General features: G+C 39.8%; 1 protein-coding gene across 5 annotated transcripts in view; it reads right to left on the reverse strand.

The window, feature by feature from the left end:
- The window catches only part of CREB5 (cAMP responsive element binding protein 5), a 678892-nt gene that overhangs the window by 155643 nt on the left and 505345 nt on the right, over window positions 1-17904 (reverse strand). For all 5 annotated transcript variants that reach the window (XM_073581352.1, XM_073581350.1, XM_073581351.1 and 2 more), the window contains one exon: window positions 2394-2520. In XM_073581352.1, coding sequence (XP_073437453.1) covers window positions 2394-2520 — 127 coding nt within the window. The remainder of the gene's footprint in view (window positions 1-2393; window positions 2521-17904) is intronic.

Below are 17904 nucleotides of genomic sequence, written 5' to 3' on the forward strand. Positions count from 1 at the left end.
GTTGCATTTCGGCACCCACGGCGCACCTTCAAATGTGCGCAGCGCACGGCAAAATCCTACTAGCGCACGGCCAGCGCACAATCTGCGCACCCTATGCTAAAGATAGGGTGCGCCGATCGCAAGCGTCCATGTGCGCTAGTAGGCGGCGATGACCGGATGGGGCGGGCAGGGAGCCAGCAGGGGGCGGGGCTTAGCGGCGGCCGTGCGCAGGCCGTCGCAGCGCCATAAAGCGCAAATGTGAAACCGGCCTAATGCATGCCATAATCGGCATGCGCTAGTGATGTGCCGTCATTCTGTGATGGAGCCTCAGACGCGGGCTGCACCCTCCCCCCAAAAAAAACTAATAAACTTGTATGCAGTTTTTCTCCATTATTCTAATTGGGAGATGTATTGAGAGCAGTATCCTTCACTATATCTAAAATTTTAAAAAAATACATTCTTAATTAATTTGATGAGAAAAAGGTTTACTCCTCTAGACACACCCTCAGCATCTTCCCACATATTTGTCACTATCCAAATCAGTAAAAACTAGCTGGAAAAATATAGCCTTTTTTCAAATAAAAAAACATATACAGTACAAATGCAGATGTTGCATTACTTCTTAAATCAATGACAATATATTCTCCCATTGTTTATACAAATGGATAGCACTGTACAGCTTTCTTCTACAGCAAAAAGAAAGAAACAAAAAAAAAGCAAAATGCAGAAAACAATGCGATGCCAACTAGTTCACATGATGACTTACTAAGATGCATGTACACCAACAAGTTTTTGGTATACTGAGGTTGAATATGCTGACAATTTATAAATGATTCATTATCAACAAGATCTTAAAGGGGTTGTCCAAGCTTGAGGTTTAAGTCTGCAGTCACACTATGTGACTGCAGACTTGTGAATACTCACAGTGCGCATTATGCTCATTGTTAGGATTCTCCAATGCCAGAACCGGAAGCAGGCAGTCATATGACCACAAGTGTGTCATTTGCATTCTTCCATCAACTTTTTTACTAGACATGCCAGGACTCGCTAAGTTCACTTCTATTGAGCGAGGCCTTGCATGTCTAGTCAGCATGTGACTGCATGGATGCAAATTGCCTACTTGTTGTCACACACCCATTCACTGTCAGCACCAGCACCTGATAGTCCACACCACGAGTTGTGAGGATTCACAAGTCTGCATTCATATAGAGTAACTGCAGACTTGAGCCCCAATCATGGACAAGCCCTTTAAATGGAACCTATCACATCGTACATGCAGTCTGAACCATAGGCAGCATAGTACAAAAAAGGAGAAGCCGAAGCAGAATTATATTTAGGTTTGTTGTAAAAGATTCAGTCTAACTTTTATTTTACTCTTTAAAATCCCCGGTGTTTGTATGTATCGGAGTCAGTGATTGATGTTTATCTCTATATGCACAGAGGTACAGGCAAGACTGTCAGTCACTGAGTAGGACCTTCCACTGGACTCATATACATCCAAAAATCAGAGATTTCTGTGAGTAAAATGCAAGTTTTATTAAAACCTTTGCTATAAAAATGTATATCGCTCGAATCAGCTCCTCCTGATCTATAAAATTCTGTCTGCAGATCGGATATTATTTTCAACATGACAAGTTCCCTTTAAATTTTCCTAAGCAATTTCCTATGTCCTGTCCCAGTTTATAAGCAAGATCTTGTAGAAACACTAGAATCAGTAAAGGCAACAAATAACAGCAATTAACAGTGTTAATCTGGAATAATAACCGAGCAGTGATGCTACATGATGAAATATCTGTTATTACTCTGCTGTTCTTAATACTTGCTTATTACCAGCCACCAACGATCACGACGTATGTTTGATCACCCTGTATTAACATATACTGTGCTTATAATTATCCGGTGTCTGCTAATACAGGAATTACATTACGACGTGTCCCGAACCTGAACCTTGATGCACATGTAGAAATCACACAAGTTTAGACACGATTACTTATGTTTTGAATTCTTCTTTTTACCCAGATGTGCACAAAGTGAAGGGAACAACGGAGCACTAGTGACCACAGACCCTGAAGGAACCTACTGATACTTTACATACCCTATATTCAGAATATTTTTACATTCTACAGGTTGACATCACCATTACACAAAAATACTACTTTTTTTTTAACTTCTTTCCAGAAAATGATATATACAGTAGATATAAGGACGTACACAAGGCAATCTATAGTAATTGTCCAACACTGCAGGAATTGTCACAAAATGCTACTGTACTCGGATTTCCAACAAATAATTTGGTTAAAATAAAAGAAGGCTAATTATAAAAAAAAGGTAAAAATTGATAAAACATGCTCTACATAACATTATATCTCACCACAGTAATATGATTCCTAATCATTGCAGATAAAATAACTCACAGGCATCAACACAGCCGAGGATCCAGGCATGGTGGGGTTGGGCAGCGTGCCAGGCATGGAGGCAGGCATGGGTTGTCGTTGTCTGTTGTGGAGATGCAGTAGTGAGGAAAGAGAGCCCGGGACAGGCCTAGACAGAACAGAAAGAAAACAGGCTAAGTATCACAGACATTATATAGAAGTGCTGTGCATTGTATCACATGTCAAACTCCCTCTTGAGATACCTGATATTTGACCTACGTGCAGTGCCATGGCTCTCCCTATACACACTCCATTCATTGCTCTCATATTATCACAGGACTATGGGTTATAATAATAGAAAAGAGTCAGTGACCAATAACTTACACGTTACATTTGCCAGACTGCAAAGAACACAAGCCAAAAAATCTGTAACATCTGATTTGTGTCCATTTCTTTTGTTTGGCAACATTGTATTTTCTTCATTTACACAATTTCAATATCATAAAACGTATTCATTGTGGAAGAGTGAATCCATACAATGTTGCAACATAGAGTCAAATAGCAAAGAAATTTCCATTCTAGCAAAAAACACAACGTTTACTATCATATTCATGTTTAAGAATATCTCCATTTATGATAATTTGAAAAAGGCTACAGTAAAGACATGACATCGCTGCCATTACTACTGCTCGTGAGTCTGTCTGCACCACCGTTCCCCAACTCCAATCCTATAGATCCACCAACATGTTTTCAGGATTTCTATAATGTTTCACAGGTGATAATTCCATCATATGTGCGATACTAAGGAAATCCTGAAAATATGATCTAGGGGATTGGAGTTGGGGAACGCTGGTGAATGCAAGCCTCCATCTACAGTAGCCTACATGCTGCCTTTCATCCCCTGAGGTCGCTACTTGGAATCGGTCAGAAGAAACAGGGGTTCTGGTGCCCATAGTGAAATTGTTAATGAATTTACATTTTTCCTATGTCACTACAATATAGTATGTTGTGCACAGGCCTCTGTTACTGCACGGAAAATCCTGTGATTTGATTTCGTACCAAGACCTATATTAGAAAACACACACACACACACACACACACACACACATATATACAGTGCCTACAAGTAGTATTCAACCCCCTGCAGATTTAGCAGGTTTACACATTCGGAATTAACTTGGCATTGTGACATTTGGACTGTAGATCAGCCTGGAAGTGTGAAATGCACTGCAGCAAAAAAGAATGTTATTTCTTTGTTTAATTTTTTTTTAAATTGTGAAAAGTTTATTCAGAGGGTCATTTATTATTCAACCCCTCAAACCACCAGAAATCTGTTTGGTTCCCCTAATGTATTAAGAAGTATTTCAGGCACAAAGAACAATGAGCTTCACATGTTTGGATTAATTATCTCTTTTTACAGCCTTTTCTGACTATTTAAGACCCTCCCCAAACTTGTGAACAGCACTCATACATGGTCAACATGGGAAAGACAAAGGAGCATTCCAAGGCCATCAGAGACAAGATCGTGGAGGGTCACAAGGCTGGCAAGGGGTACAAAACCCTTTCCAAGGAGTTGGGCCTACCTGTCTCCACTGTTGGGAGCATCATCCGGAAGTGGAAGGCTTATGGAACTACTGTTAGCCTTCCACGGCCTGGACAGCCTTTGAAAGTTTCCTCCCTTGCCGAGGCCAGGCTTGTCCGAAGAGTCAAGGCTAACCCAAGGACAACAAGGAAGGAGCTCCGGGAAGATCTCATGGCAGTGGGGACATTGGTTTCAGTCAATACCATAAGTAACGTACTCCACCGCAATGGTCTCCGTTCCAGACGAGCCCGTAAGGTACCTTTACTTTCAAAGCGTCATGTCAAGGCTCGTCTACAGTTTGCTCATGATCACTTGGAGGACTCTGAGACAGACTGGTTCAAGGTTCTCTGGTCTGATGAGACCAAGATCGAGATCTTTGGTGCCAACCACACACGTGACGTTTGGAGACTGGATGGCACTGCATACGACCCAAAGAATACCATCCCTACAGTCAAGCATGGTGGTGGCAGTATCATGCTGTGGGGCTGTTTCTCAGCCAAGGGGCCTGGCCATCTGGTCCACATCCATGGGAAGATGGATAGCACGGCCTACCTGGAGATTTTGGCCAAGAACCTCCGCTCCTCCTTCAAGGATCTTAAGATGGGTCGTCATTTCATCTTTCAACAAGACAACGACCCAAAGCACACAGCCAAGAAAACCAAGGCCTGGTTCAAGAGGCAAAAAATCAAGGTGTTGGAGTGGCCTAGTCAGTCTCCTGACCTTAACCCAATTGAAAACTTGTGGAAGGAGCTCAAGATTAAAGTCCACATGAGACACCCAAAGAACCTAGATAACTTGGAGAAGATCTGCATGGAGGAGTGGGCCAAGATAACTCCAGAGACCTGTGCCGGCCTGATCAGGTCTTATAAAAGACGATTATTAGCTGTAATTGCAAACAAGGGTTATTCCACAAAATATTAAACCTAGGGGTTGAATAATAATTGACCCACACTTGTATGTTTAAAATTTATTAAAATTTAACTGAGCAACATAACTTTTTGGTTTGTAAGATTTATGCATCTGTTAATAAATCCTGCTCTTGTGTGAAGTTTGAAGGCTCTAACTTATTTGCATCTTATCAAACCTGCTAAATCTGCAGGGGATTGAATACTACTTGTAGGCACTGTATATATATATATATATATATATTTATCGCAGGGGTATCATAGAGGACACGGACTCTGCAGCCTTGATCTCCAAGAAACCACTAAAAGACACTTTTTTTAAGGTTAAGACTATACTCGCGCATTAGAAAAGAATATAAAGAAGTCCTTAATATGCTAAATGATATGGATTGAACAAGTAAAATGAAGTTCAAATGATATCACAAGCTATCAAGGATAGTATTGTACTTCATCTGCAAAGATCTACAATCTTCTAACCAAACTGACACAGAGAGAAACAGAAGCCTTCTGGGGCTCATTTGATGTTTCACCAACTGTAAACATTTCATATAATATCATGTGATGATAGAGCATCCAGCATACCATAGCACAGAGTTCCCATGCAATGCTATTAGCAGCACATTAGCTACTTCTCTGACTGCTATAAAAGGAAATAGGTTCTATTCACATTTGCGTTGGAGGCTCCATTGCAAATTCCATTAAAGGGGTTGTCTAATTTACTATTTATCCTTTGCTAATGTTATTTGTGTAGCCAAAACCCCCTTTTTACCTTTGGTCACTGCTACAGATGAGCAAACTGACTCTAAAGTAATCAAATTTTCTACAAATTTCCCCCAAAATCGTTATTCCAACAAATTTTTCCGGGATTCTATTGATGGAATTCTAGCCGTTCTGACAGCGTGAAAAAAATAAACTCTTAGACTCAATTCTTCTTACCTTTCCTATGCTATCCAGCTACGACAACTGCAGGAGTATCCTGCTGACCTCGGGTTGTAATGCCAACCCATCGGCGACCTGCTGTCATGTGACATGGGCGCTGATGGGAGGAGGTAATGAAGTGCTTCTTGTGCATGCAAGTTCAATTCCGCTGTCAGAGTTTGACAGCAGCATTTAACATGTTAACAATCGCGATTCCACCTGCGGCTGTTCCGGGCACATGTCAGCTGAACAGATCATTGCCGGAGCCCGCACCAAACAGGGGGAGGCGTCCAATGATGGATTCTGTCTGTCATTGGACGTTCAGGGGTTAAGTCCCTGCAGCTTCACTTCTGCGTACATGCTTGAAAAAGTAAAAAAAGTAAACAGAAATGTATTTGATGGGAGGTGATTGACTGCCCATTTCAAAAGTGAAGACAGCCAGCCAATACATATACAGAATAAGGGGTTAGATTAGCTATTAAAATAAGCAGTCAGCCAGCCCACTTTCATACACAACAGTGTCGATGGTAGAGCTGCCAGGACCCAGGACAGGGAACTGTGAAGATCAGTGTAGCTTTATTAAAAAAGTACATTAGAAATATGGAATTGCACAAAAAAAAATCTTTTTTAAACGGACAACTCCATTAACTGAGTCTAACGTACCTTAAAGAAGTAGACAGCATAAAAATAAGCAAGTCTGCATTTGACTTTTTTTTTATCTGCTGTCTTTCTCTTGGAATGAGAGCTTTTATCTTTCAAAGTGTATAGCTTGTTTCCATGGAGTTCGGCGTCTAGTGCCGGTGCAGACCCTGGCAGAGTGAGCAGTAGTTATATTCCAGGAGAGAGGTTGACTCATAGGGTCCCAGCCACCTCTATTCAGTACATTGATTCCTAAACAGCAGTTATGTGCTTACCTCCCTCACCCTACCTCTCACTTATGATGAACTGCTGTTGTAAATCTTACAAAATCACCAGTCCTGAGCTTTCAGTGCATGTCTCCTAATCCCTGCTCTTGCCTCTCACTTTCAAAACCCTGTGCTTGTTCAAATGACCTGTTATGTCTACACGTGCAGTGTAATAATAGAGCGATAACTGTGTAAATTCCAGAAGAAACCACTGAACTTCCAGAACATATGCTGAACTTTATAGAACTACTAATGCTACAGTTCTTCTACTCACCAGAACTGTCACTCAAGGAGCAGAGCCCGCCCTGCCAGAAACCAGGAAGAAAGGAGATTGTAAGGAGACTGCATGGCTCTGAGCTGCTCAGGAGACATTTTGAGAATACCCCTCTAATCTCTAAAATTTGCTTTTTGGTATATATAAAATCTTTTACCAAAAGAACTACTCTACTATTAGTTTATAACAAGTTGTGAATCATACTATAAATGACAAAGTCAAAGTGTCCTGCTGTAATATTATGGACAGTACTGAGAGGTCTCATATATGTTGCCATACAATGAATATGGAATGAAATAAAGGCTACAGATATAATTTATGAGCACACAGCTAACATACACAGATACTACTGAGCAAAGTATGGTAATTATCAAAGTTATAGTTCTCAATAAAAGAAATGTCCTCAAGCCAGTTATACGCTGCATAAGCCATTTACAGGCACTGTATTCTTAATCTCTTAATAAAACCATTATGTGTGATGGCACAAAGGGAATAATGATCTTCGGATATTTAAAATAGCTTCAATGTATTGATGAATAAGATGAGGAACAGATTAGGTGCCTGTGGGTACAGCCTGTATAATAAAATAAATGCATGTAATGGTTTTACAGGAAGTTCAAATTATTTCAATATGATCATTCTTGTTTTTGCCCACACATAGTAGAAGATTAAATGGCACATTAACCCTTCAAAGCTCTACACAGATCTGCGAATGCATATACAGTGTGTGTGTAAATACCGGTATATTTATGAAAATCTTATATAAATATCCATCTGTTCTCTTAAAATTGGGGAATATTGTGGAGGAAGTGATCTGGGACAAATCCAACCGACACCTTAAAGTTTTGATGCTACTTCCAGAAAGTTTCATATAATAAAAGGAAAAATAGAGTGAATTATTTGTCAGGGTCCTCACACTGGAAATCTGTTTTACCCATCATTATGCCTGCTTTGGACATGTAGAGGGGGAGAGATGTCATATTACAGATCATTTATTTAATATATGACAATGGCTAAAAATCATGTTAACAAATTAAGTAATTTACCCCCCTGCAGAGATTTAAGCTGCTGCATATATAGCTTTCAAAAATAGCTAATGAAATATTTTTTTACAGCAAAGTACCCATACCAAACACAAATACTAGAGATGGGATGAATCTTTTGTATTCAACCTCTTTCAAGCTCTTTAACACAAATACACCTTACGGGGCTTTTACAAATAGCAAGATCTCGCTTTATGTGGCGCGTACCTGCGACCGCCCCCCCCCCCCCCCGCTGGATATTGCTGATCGCGCTCGAATGTCCTAGGCTGTTTTTTCCTCATTGGTGTCCTGCTGGCGCTGACTAGTGACGCATGGACGCAGGCGGAAGTCGTCATCATCGCTGCGGTGTGACAGGTAAGAGCGACCGCCGACGGATTGCTTATCGCTGCTGCGTCGATGGTGAGATCTGCCTGTTTGGCAGCTCACTAGCGACCATTTAGCGATGCACAAGCGATCCTGACCAGGTCGTATCGTTGTCGGGATCGCTGGTGCATCGCTAAATATAACGGGACCCTATGGGTGGTAACTAGTAACATAGTGACTCTGTTATCTCTCTCCCTATCTTTATCTATAATCTTCTCTTTTCCACACACTCTGATTTTCCTCACAGTTGAGCTGTCATACACTATCTGTACAATTTGTTCAGTATTTAATGTCTTTCTCTCCCTATTTCTATGGCTAAGCTGTGCTTTGATGGCCTCTCAATGTCCAGATTCACCTCAAAATGGCTGCTGCATTTCCCATTTCTGCTTTTATACTGGGTATGATAGTCCTTTCTTACTGACTCCGCTATGCTATGTGAACCAATATCTGTAAAGAATTATCTGGAAGCCTGTGAGCTGTTGCTAAGCCCATGTGAGCCTTTTCTGGCTGATGCAATCTTTTGCATTATGTAAAAGCAGGCATTTTAGGCAATTTGAGCAAAGTAAATTGCAAATTGTTCAAATTCCACAGGTTAAGTAAATTCCTAAAAATTCAACACAAATTCAATTCACATTGAATAGATTCATTTATCTGTAATACAAACATAATATTGAAGATTGATAGTAAAAAAAGAATACACAGTCCACATATTCTGTCCTTTATTATTACTTTTTTCCCAAATATAGATATACATTTATCCCAGACATCCTTAAATTCACTCACTGGACCACATCTGTCAGATAAAGTTTGTTCCAAGTAACTAACTCCACTATATTTCCTGAGATTACTTATGATCATCTCTTAAAGCACCATTCCAGCATGTTTTGTTTTTTTTAACCACTAGTGTAGTGCTTAAAATCCAAGTTCCCTGCCTCCTGTCTGATACTCACCTTCCAGTTTATCATCTGTTTTCGCTGGTCCATCTCTTGCAGTTTGTGACCTGCCGGCTGCTCCAGTGTTTCATGGAGCGAGCCAAAGGTCACTAGTCAATGTAAATTTATTAGAGCCTCATTCTGGCTCTCAAACTTGCATTCAGAGCTTGTGACGTAGCTTCTGAGTTCCGGTCACTCTTAAGCTTCGCTCACATGATGCCGCTGCAGGACCAGCATATGGGAAGCAGCCGACAGCACTTCAATATATAGATGCACATTCCAACTCCAATGAACCCAATTGGAGGTACAGAAATCCAAAAACAAAAAGGAGCAGCATCCAGTCCAGGTGAAAAAAAGAAAAAAAATCTTTATTCCGCCATGATACAACATTTCGACCAGTGTTGGTTTTGTTAAAGACTAACACTAGTCGAAACGTTGTATCATGGCGGAATAAAGATTTTTTCTTTTTTTCACCTGGACTGGACGCTGCTCCTTTTTATTTTTGGCGCTGTGGGACCAGACCGGCATCAAATAATGGTGAGGAGGCTGAAAAGTGAAATAAAGAACCCACTGTAGTGATGCTTTAAGGAAGAATGCCCCGATGCATATTTATTCCTTAATCCCTTCTAAATACAGTTGTGATCATAAGTTTACATACCCCAGCAGAATTTTTGCTTTCTTAGCCTTTTTTCAGAGACTATGAATGATAACACCAAAACTTTTTCTCCACTCATGGTTAGTGGTTGAGTGAAGCCATTTATTGTCAAATTACAGAGTTTTGTCTTTTTAAATCATAATGACAACCCAAAACATCCAAATGACCATGATCAAAAGTTTACATACCCCATTTCTTAATACCGTGCATTGCCTCCTCTAACATCGATCACAGCTTGAAGTCTTTTGTGGTAGTTGTGGATGAGGTTCTTTATTTTCTCAGATGGTATGTAAACTTTTGAGCACAACTGTTTGTTTGTAGTATAATTTAAGTGCATTAAAATACTTACATATTGCAATCTTTTCTGGTTCCAGGACTACTCTTCAAATCTTCTATTTCACGTGATCTCAAATCAGACTATCTGACATTCATAAAAGTCCCTTTCTAACTGTATATCTACGTAGCGTCGTTCTTAGACTCAAAGATTTATCATTGAAAAGCAGCACTGTGAGATCTGGCAAAGCAGAGGAGCGGTCACATGGAACAGAAGAGGACTGGAGCAGAGCTAGAAACCAGAGAAGATAATGATTGGTAGGTATTTTAATACACTTACATTGTATGGCATATTAGTCTCCTTACGCCAGCTTGACACTCTTCACAAGGTTCTTCATTAGACCCCCAGTCAGAGGCCCTTCACTTAGCCAAATCACATCACCTACTTTGCACTGATAAAAGGCAAATATCCACAAACATGTCTGCAAAATGGAGATTCTGGTTTGGCTTCTTGTCTTAAGTCATACTGCAAGGTTTGTTAAATGGTCGATATTTAGGATTGCTACATCCAATAGGTAATGCTAGAGGTCAAGTCCTCTTCAACTTTGAAGAGGTTATTTGCATACTTACACTACTTACATTACATGATGGGACACATATTTAGGAGGAATTCGGAAATACAAAATTTTTCTGGGAGAGCGTCTTTAACTAATTTTCATACATGTCAACTTTTCCGAAAGGCTATATTACCGTAATTATAATTCCTAATATCTTTTGTGATGGAGACCTATGACTATACTTAAAGCTGTCTGGACATTTATCATCTTATCAAAGCCTTTTTGTAGGTGAAGTCTCGAGAACTGAACATACCCCAATGACCTAATGTCTCATTGAGAATATGCTACAAAAATCTTGTGTTTTCAGGGCTGAATAGACCCATTGGTCCACTAGAATAAAGATTTATTGACTCCCGATCTTAGACAATTATGGGTCCAAAGATCCAGCAGAAGACAACTTCAAATTAAACTGCCTTTGGAGCAAATCATGTGTATTTCATATGGCTTTTTGCACAAATAACCTATTGGAAATGATGATCACAAGCCTATTGAGCATAATGATAAACAAGGTTTATGATACCATTAAAACTGATTGTTCACTGTTCTGTATAGATGTCGGTGGGCCCTCCAAATAATTTCAACCAACTCCCTAGAACCTAGAAACCAACACTGATTTATTTTCAGCATAAGCAACCAGAATATCTGACTAAATGTATAAAATTCATCAAAATGATTAAGGACTACAACTTTTTGTTAAATGTTGTCCACTTTATCAAATTTTATCTTACTTTGACATGCAACATTGTTTTTTTTTTTTTATAAATTCTAGATGGAGATTCGTTAAGCACAATCATCTCAAACTTTTCCTATACTTTATCCCTCTGCCATTACAATTCACATTTCCCATACTAATTCTGAGAACTCACCTCAATTCCTCAGGAATCTGTTTCCCAACAATCATCATTCTCATGCCAGCTCCTATAAGAATTTTATCTTTAAATTGTCTAGACTACAAAAATGTTTCCAGATGCATATTTTCTCTTTCACTTGTTTAGTAATACACTTTTACTCCTGCAGTTTTGCAAGTTTTAAATTATTCGAAACTATTATTAATCCCCCATGGATAGTAACTGAAAAACTAATCTAATGTACAAGGAATGAATCAATACAAATATTTCATTTTATACTGAATGCAGGTTGGCTGTACATTTACTATCCATTAACAATTCAGCACCTTTATTTTATTTAATATTGAGTTTCACACAATCCATTTTTGGATGCGTGGCAGATCTGGTTCCTCTTTCATTTAAATGTAGCTTTTTTCCTTTCAGGCCAGCGGGGGTTAATGTCAGTTTCCCTTGTTGGCAGCTGTGGTGGATGGACCACTCCCGCCATCCTTTCAATGGTCACCTGATGCATCAGCTGACTATTGGTGATCGAGTTATTCTATTGAGACCAGTCGTGCAGTTGCAGCTCTCTGGTGTCAGTGTTGTATCAGCTACTTCTGGAGTGAGTCCTGTTTCTGTGTCCTCTGTGGTGTGGAGCTTGGCAGCAGAGTCTGGAAGCTAAGTGTGTGAAAACCTTGTCTGACTCATGCTTGTCACCACCCCCTGTATTGTACCATCTGCAGTGGTGAGACTAGCGCCCTTACCGGCCAGTGCACAAGCCAGGGCAGTGCTATGTGACAGCAAGAGGCGAGGTTCATGACGGCGGCGGGGAAAAGGACCTGCTTAGGGTGTTAGCGGAGTGCAGGGACAGACACAGGTTGGAGCTCAGGAGCTGTCCCATCCCTCATTCCCTATCGGTAGGGCCTTCCTGTCCCCATTTCCATCCCGTTGTGTGTGTGTGTTGTGTTGTTCCCTGACCGACCCCCTGTTGGGTTGTGACAGAATTGCTTTTCGTTATCAGAGCCCCTCCCCAAGTTAATAGTCTGTGTGAAGGCAGACATATTATTTATTTTCTGTCGCTTATATAGCACCACTATATTTTGTAGCGCTGTCCAAATATTTAAATTAATTGCATCTTCGCGGTGAAGGAAGAAACTGAAGGAAAGCCATGAAAACACATGTTGAATACAACACCTTCATGTTCTGTAACTGAAAAATTGACCTGACAAAGTATCACCAAGAATTGTACCTATGTTTTGGTGTTTATCAGTAAAGCTTGTATTCTTGTTTAAAGGCTGTAACCATTATATTATATTAGGACAGCACAGTGGATCACTGGTTAGCCCTGTCCCTTGCAGCGCTGGGGTCCTGAGTTCAAATCCCACCAAGGACAACATCTGCAAGGAGTTTGTATGTTCTCCCTGTGTTTACATGGGTTTTCTTCAGGTTCTCATCCCACTCTCCAAAGACATACTGATAGAGAATTTAGATTGGACAGTGATGGTGATGTCTGTAAAGCACTGTGGAATAAGATAGTGCGATGCAAGCAAAGCATAATAAATAATAAATAAATAAATTACACTTGACTGCTTCATGCTGAAATTAACTTTTTACTTGTCAACCCCGCCATGTCTACATCTTTCACTCAACATCCTTGAGCTAGGAGTTGAATTTAGGATGATCAAGAGTCACACACAAGTTCAACCCTGGATTCAAATTGTGTGGTTCAAGCTACATGAACAGTCAGATAATCCTTATGGTCCTTGCTGCAGCATAGCAGGAATTATTCTGTGCCCATTAGGCTTCGGAGCGATGAGCTCCATCGTCGGGATGCATAGGTTACATTTCATTTGTCCATTTTGCAATCTTGAAAATCCAAGTGATAACTTCTAATCAGATTTAGTAAACTAATATAAAGCAGAGAATGTATTAAGCATCAAAGCTCAAGAACATATAAATAAAAAACCAGTTCACCACCAAAACCAGATTAACTTGCCATGACCCCAAATAAACACACTTTCCCAGGGGTCACCCTGCAGCCTTGTCCAGGGTAAAACAAAGCTCGTTTTACACAATGCCTGTGATTTAGTTGTGGTGTATAGGGAATCATAGGGCCTGGCTTTATTCTATTATGTATGGGAAACTCTTATATATTTGATACCTATTAGAATGATTTTAGGAAAGAAACATAAAGGAGCAATTTCACTTTTTAGAAACAATTTATAGGTTTTCAGGCAATTATACTATCTCTAGTGTAAAGTAAAATACACTGCTCAGATCATAATTTCCATACCCTTTATTCCTTATCTTACACACACACACACACACACACACACACACACACACACACACACACACACACACACACACATACAGCTCTGGCAAAAATTAAGAGAACACTGCACAGTTTTATAAAAATCAGCTTCTCTACATGTCTGACAGCCATTCCATTCCAGTGTCAGTTGAATTCCAACCAGAGAACACCTCATTCTACTTAATGTGCTTCTGATTAGGTGATCACCTGAACCAAATCTTATTTAATGAAGGAAAGTATAAAAAACCCTGCTGTGTTGTTCACAATCCTCTTGCAATAGGACAAGCTGGATGGCAAAACAAGTGCTAGTAATATCCCAAAAGTAATAGGAATATAAAAAATAACTTTTAACCATGTCAAAGGAGTTGAAAAGAAAAGTCTTGAGTGAGGAAAAGAAGGGGTCAATTCTGGCTTTACTAGCAGAGGGAGACAGTGAGCATCATGTTGCCTCCATCCTTAAAATTTCTAAGACGACAGTCCATTACAACAAGGTCAAGCAGCAGACATTGGGGACAACAAAGCTACAGACCAGCAGAGGGCAAAAATGACTCTCCACTGACTGGGATGACCGTCATCTTATTCGAATGTCACTCAGCAACCGCAGGATGACATGAAGTGATCTACAGAAGGAATGGCAAATGGCAGCTGGGGTGAAGTGCACGGCAAGAACAGTTCGTAACAGGCTCCAAGAGGCAGGGCTCAAGTCATGTAAAGGTAGAAAAAAGCCTTTCAGCAATGAGAAGCAAAGGAGAGACAGGCTGAAGTTTGCCAAAGACCATAAGGATTGGACAATAGAGGACTGGAGTAAGGTAATCTTGCCTGATGAGTCTAATTTTCAGCTTTGCCCAACACCTGGTCATCTAATGGTCATCTAGTCGGAGACCTGGAGAGGCGTACAAGCCACAGTGTCTTGCACCCACTGCGATATTTGGTGGAGGATCAGTGATGATCTGGGGATGCTTCAGCAAGGCTGGAATTGGGCAGGTTAATCTTTGCGTAGGACATATGAATCAAGCTGCATACATGGTTATCCTGGAAAAACAGTTGATTCCTTCTGCTCAGACAATGTTCCCCAACTCTGAGGACTGTTTTTTCCAGCATGACAATGTGCCATGCCACACAGCTAGGTCAATTAATGTATGGATGAAGGACCACAACATCAAATCCCTGTCATGGCCAGCCCAATCTCCAGGCCTGAACCCCACTGAAAACCTCTGGAATGTAATCAAGAGGAATATAGATAGTTACAAGCCATCAAACAAAGGACTGCCTAAATTTTTGTAGCAGGAGTGGCATAAGGCCACCCAAAAGCAGTGTGAAAGACTGGTGGAAAGCATGCCAAGACACATGAAAGCTGGGATTAAAAATCATGGTTATTCCACAAAATATTGATTTCTGAACTCTTCCTGCGTTAAAACATTAGTATTGTTGTTTGTAAATGATTATGAACTTGTTTTCTTAGCATTATTTGAGGTCTGCAAGCACTGCAGTTTTTTGTTATTTTGACAATTTCTCATTTTCTAATAATAAATACAAAATTTAGTGCTTGGAAATTTGAAGACATGTTGTCAGTAGTTTATAGAATAAAAGAGCAATTTACATTTTACTCAAAAATATACCTATAAAGAGAAAAATCAAACTGAAAATTTTACAGTGGTCTCTTAATTTTTGCCAGAGCTGTATATGGGTTATGATTTTCTTCTAATCTTTTTCAATATATAAAAACCTACTCGAGGTCTATATATAAGTTCCTGAATTAGCAGCGAGAGCCGAACACTTTTTTGGTTAGTAAATATGCACCAATTATTCTATTTAACTGTGCTTCATATCTATATTGTCAAATGTGCAATTCATTCTGAAAATTAAAACAAAGCATGATCATGCACGGACTTGCTTGCCAGAGACTCAGATTTAAAGAGCAATAATTTTCAGTTTTATTACAATTTCCCTAAGGGAAAGTATTTTATTACAAAAAGGAAAGAAAAAAGTCTTGAGCAAACTATGGGATATATATCGGCTCATTGTTCTATCACTTAGCTAGTTCCTGGAGAGCTGAGCCTCTGCAGACAGATTACTTTTACCTGTGTACTTGTATAAACAGCATTCATGGAGTCACAGACTAGATAAGCCTTTCCTTCAATTAACATGTCAGCAATGACAGGTAGAACTTTCAGGCTCCTGCCTATAGTAATAAATATGGCAGTGCCCTGGACCTTGGCCCGCTACTGTCAGATCAGTTAATCATAATGAAGTGTCCAGGATAAATTATAGCCTGATCTATTTGAGGCTTTGCTAGGAAGGAACCGCTCATGTGTTTAAGTCCAGGGCTGTCTAACTATTTCTTACAACAATTATACGCATCATGGGTCATAAAACTGAAACTGCCATACATTGACGTTCAAAACACCGTTAAGATAAATGACTGCAAGAGTGATCTGATCATTTATTTTTAATACAAGTAGTGTTTGCAACATGCTTACTATAATATAACAGTGGCGCTTGAAAATTTGTGAACCCTTCAAAATTTTCCAATTGACTTAAAACTACATCAGATTTTCAAACAAGTCCTCAAAGTAAAGAAAGAGAACCAAATCAAACAAATAATATTAGACTGTTTCATTTTTTTTAAATGGAGAAAGTGATCTAAGGGTTCACAAACTTTCAAGCATCGCTGTACGTTATACAAAAGTACTGTGACACCTACATCACACCTACAACAGTTTTTATGACATGCCACTCTAAATCCAAAGGGATCAAGATGAACTTGATCTTCCCTTTGCAGCTATTACAGATCCTACTTTTCTGGGAAGGCATTCTACAAGATTTTGGAGGAGCCTGTAGGAATTACTTCCAATTCATCCAGAAGAGCATTTGTGAGGTCAGAAACTGATGTTGGGTGAGACGACCTGGCTCGCAATCTCTGTTATAGTTCATATCAAACGTATTCCATATCGAGGTCACTCAAGTTATTCTACACCAACCATATCTTTATGGACCTTACCATAGGTATACATGTGGCAATTTCCTAATGTAACTTATACTTCGAAACGCGTAGAATAAACCACCATCTTTCATTTCATCACGTCTGGATTAATGTATCATTCAGCAGCGCGGATAATATCCACATTTCTCTCTGGTTTTGATATGGTCACTTGCTGACCCGTGGATCTATGGCAGTTGATATCTCCTACGTTACATTTCTCATCTTGTCAAAAGATCAATCAGGTTAGTATAATCTGAATATACATTATAAATATCCATCGGATAAGACCCTATTTGCGCTGATTTCCCTTACAGCTTTATCAAAGGTATCATATCTACAACAAACGTTGGGAAGCATACAATTGTCCAAAATGTCTTGATATGCTGAAGCTGTAAGATTTCCCATCACTTCAATAAACAAAGACCAAGCCCTGAAGGACAACCAAAAGCATTATCCCTCCTACACCAAGCTTTACAGTTGGCCCAATGCACAAGGTAACTATCTTCTGGCATTTGCCAAATCCAGACTTGTCCATCAGAATGCCAGATAGAGAAGCGTAATTTCTCATGTGACAGAACAAATTTTTACTAGAGGCAAAAGATGTTCTGGTTGCCAAACCAGAACACTGCTTATCTAATGCTACCAGCAGCATCTCAGCCCCTCTTCTGATTAGTAGGACCCCATGCGTCATGAAATATGTTGCATCGTAATGACATCGCTAGGCCCACTAATCAGAAGATGTGCTGGAAAGTATTAGTATGATGTGTACAGTGCTCTGGTCAAACACTACTTCTGTGGGTGCCGGACCAGGGTCTGGCAAATCTTTTTGCTTGACTCTAATTTCCTTAGCTCCAAAGTCCAGTGGCATAATTCTTTACCCCATTCTATCTAGTAATTGCCATTATGTTTGGTGATGCAAGACTTTCATGCAGCTACTTGGCCATAGAAATTCATACCATGCA

The sequence above is a fragment of the Dendrobates tinctorius genome, unplaced genomic scaffold (genome assembly GCF_039654945.1).
Source record: "Dendrobates tinctorius isolate UK_male_01 unplaced genomic scaffold, ASM3965494v1 ptg000070l, whole genome shotgun sequence".
Classification (NCBI taxonomy): Eukaryota; Metazoa; Chordata; class Amphibia; order Anura; family Dendrobatidae; genus Dendrobates; species Dendrobates tinctorius.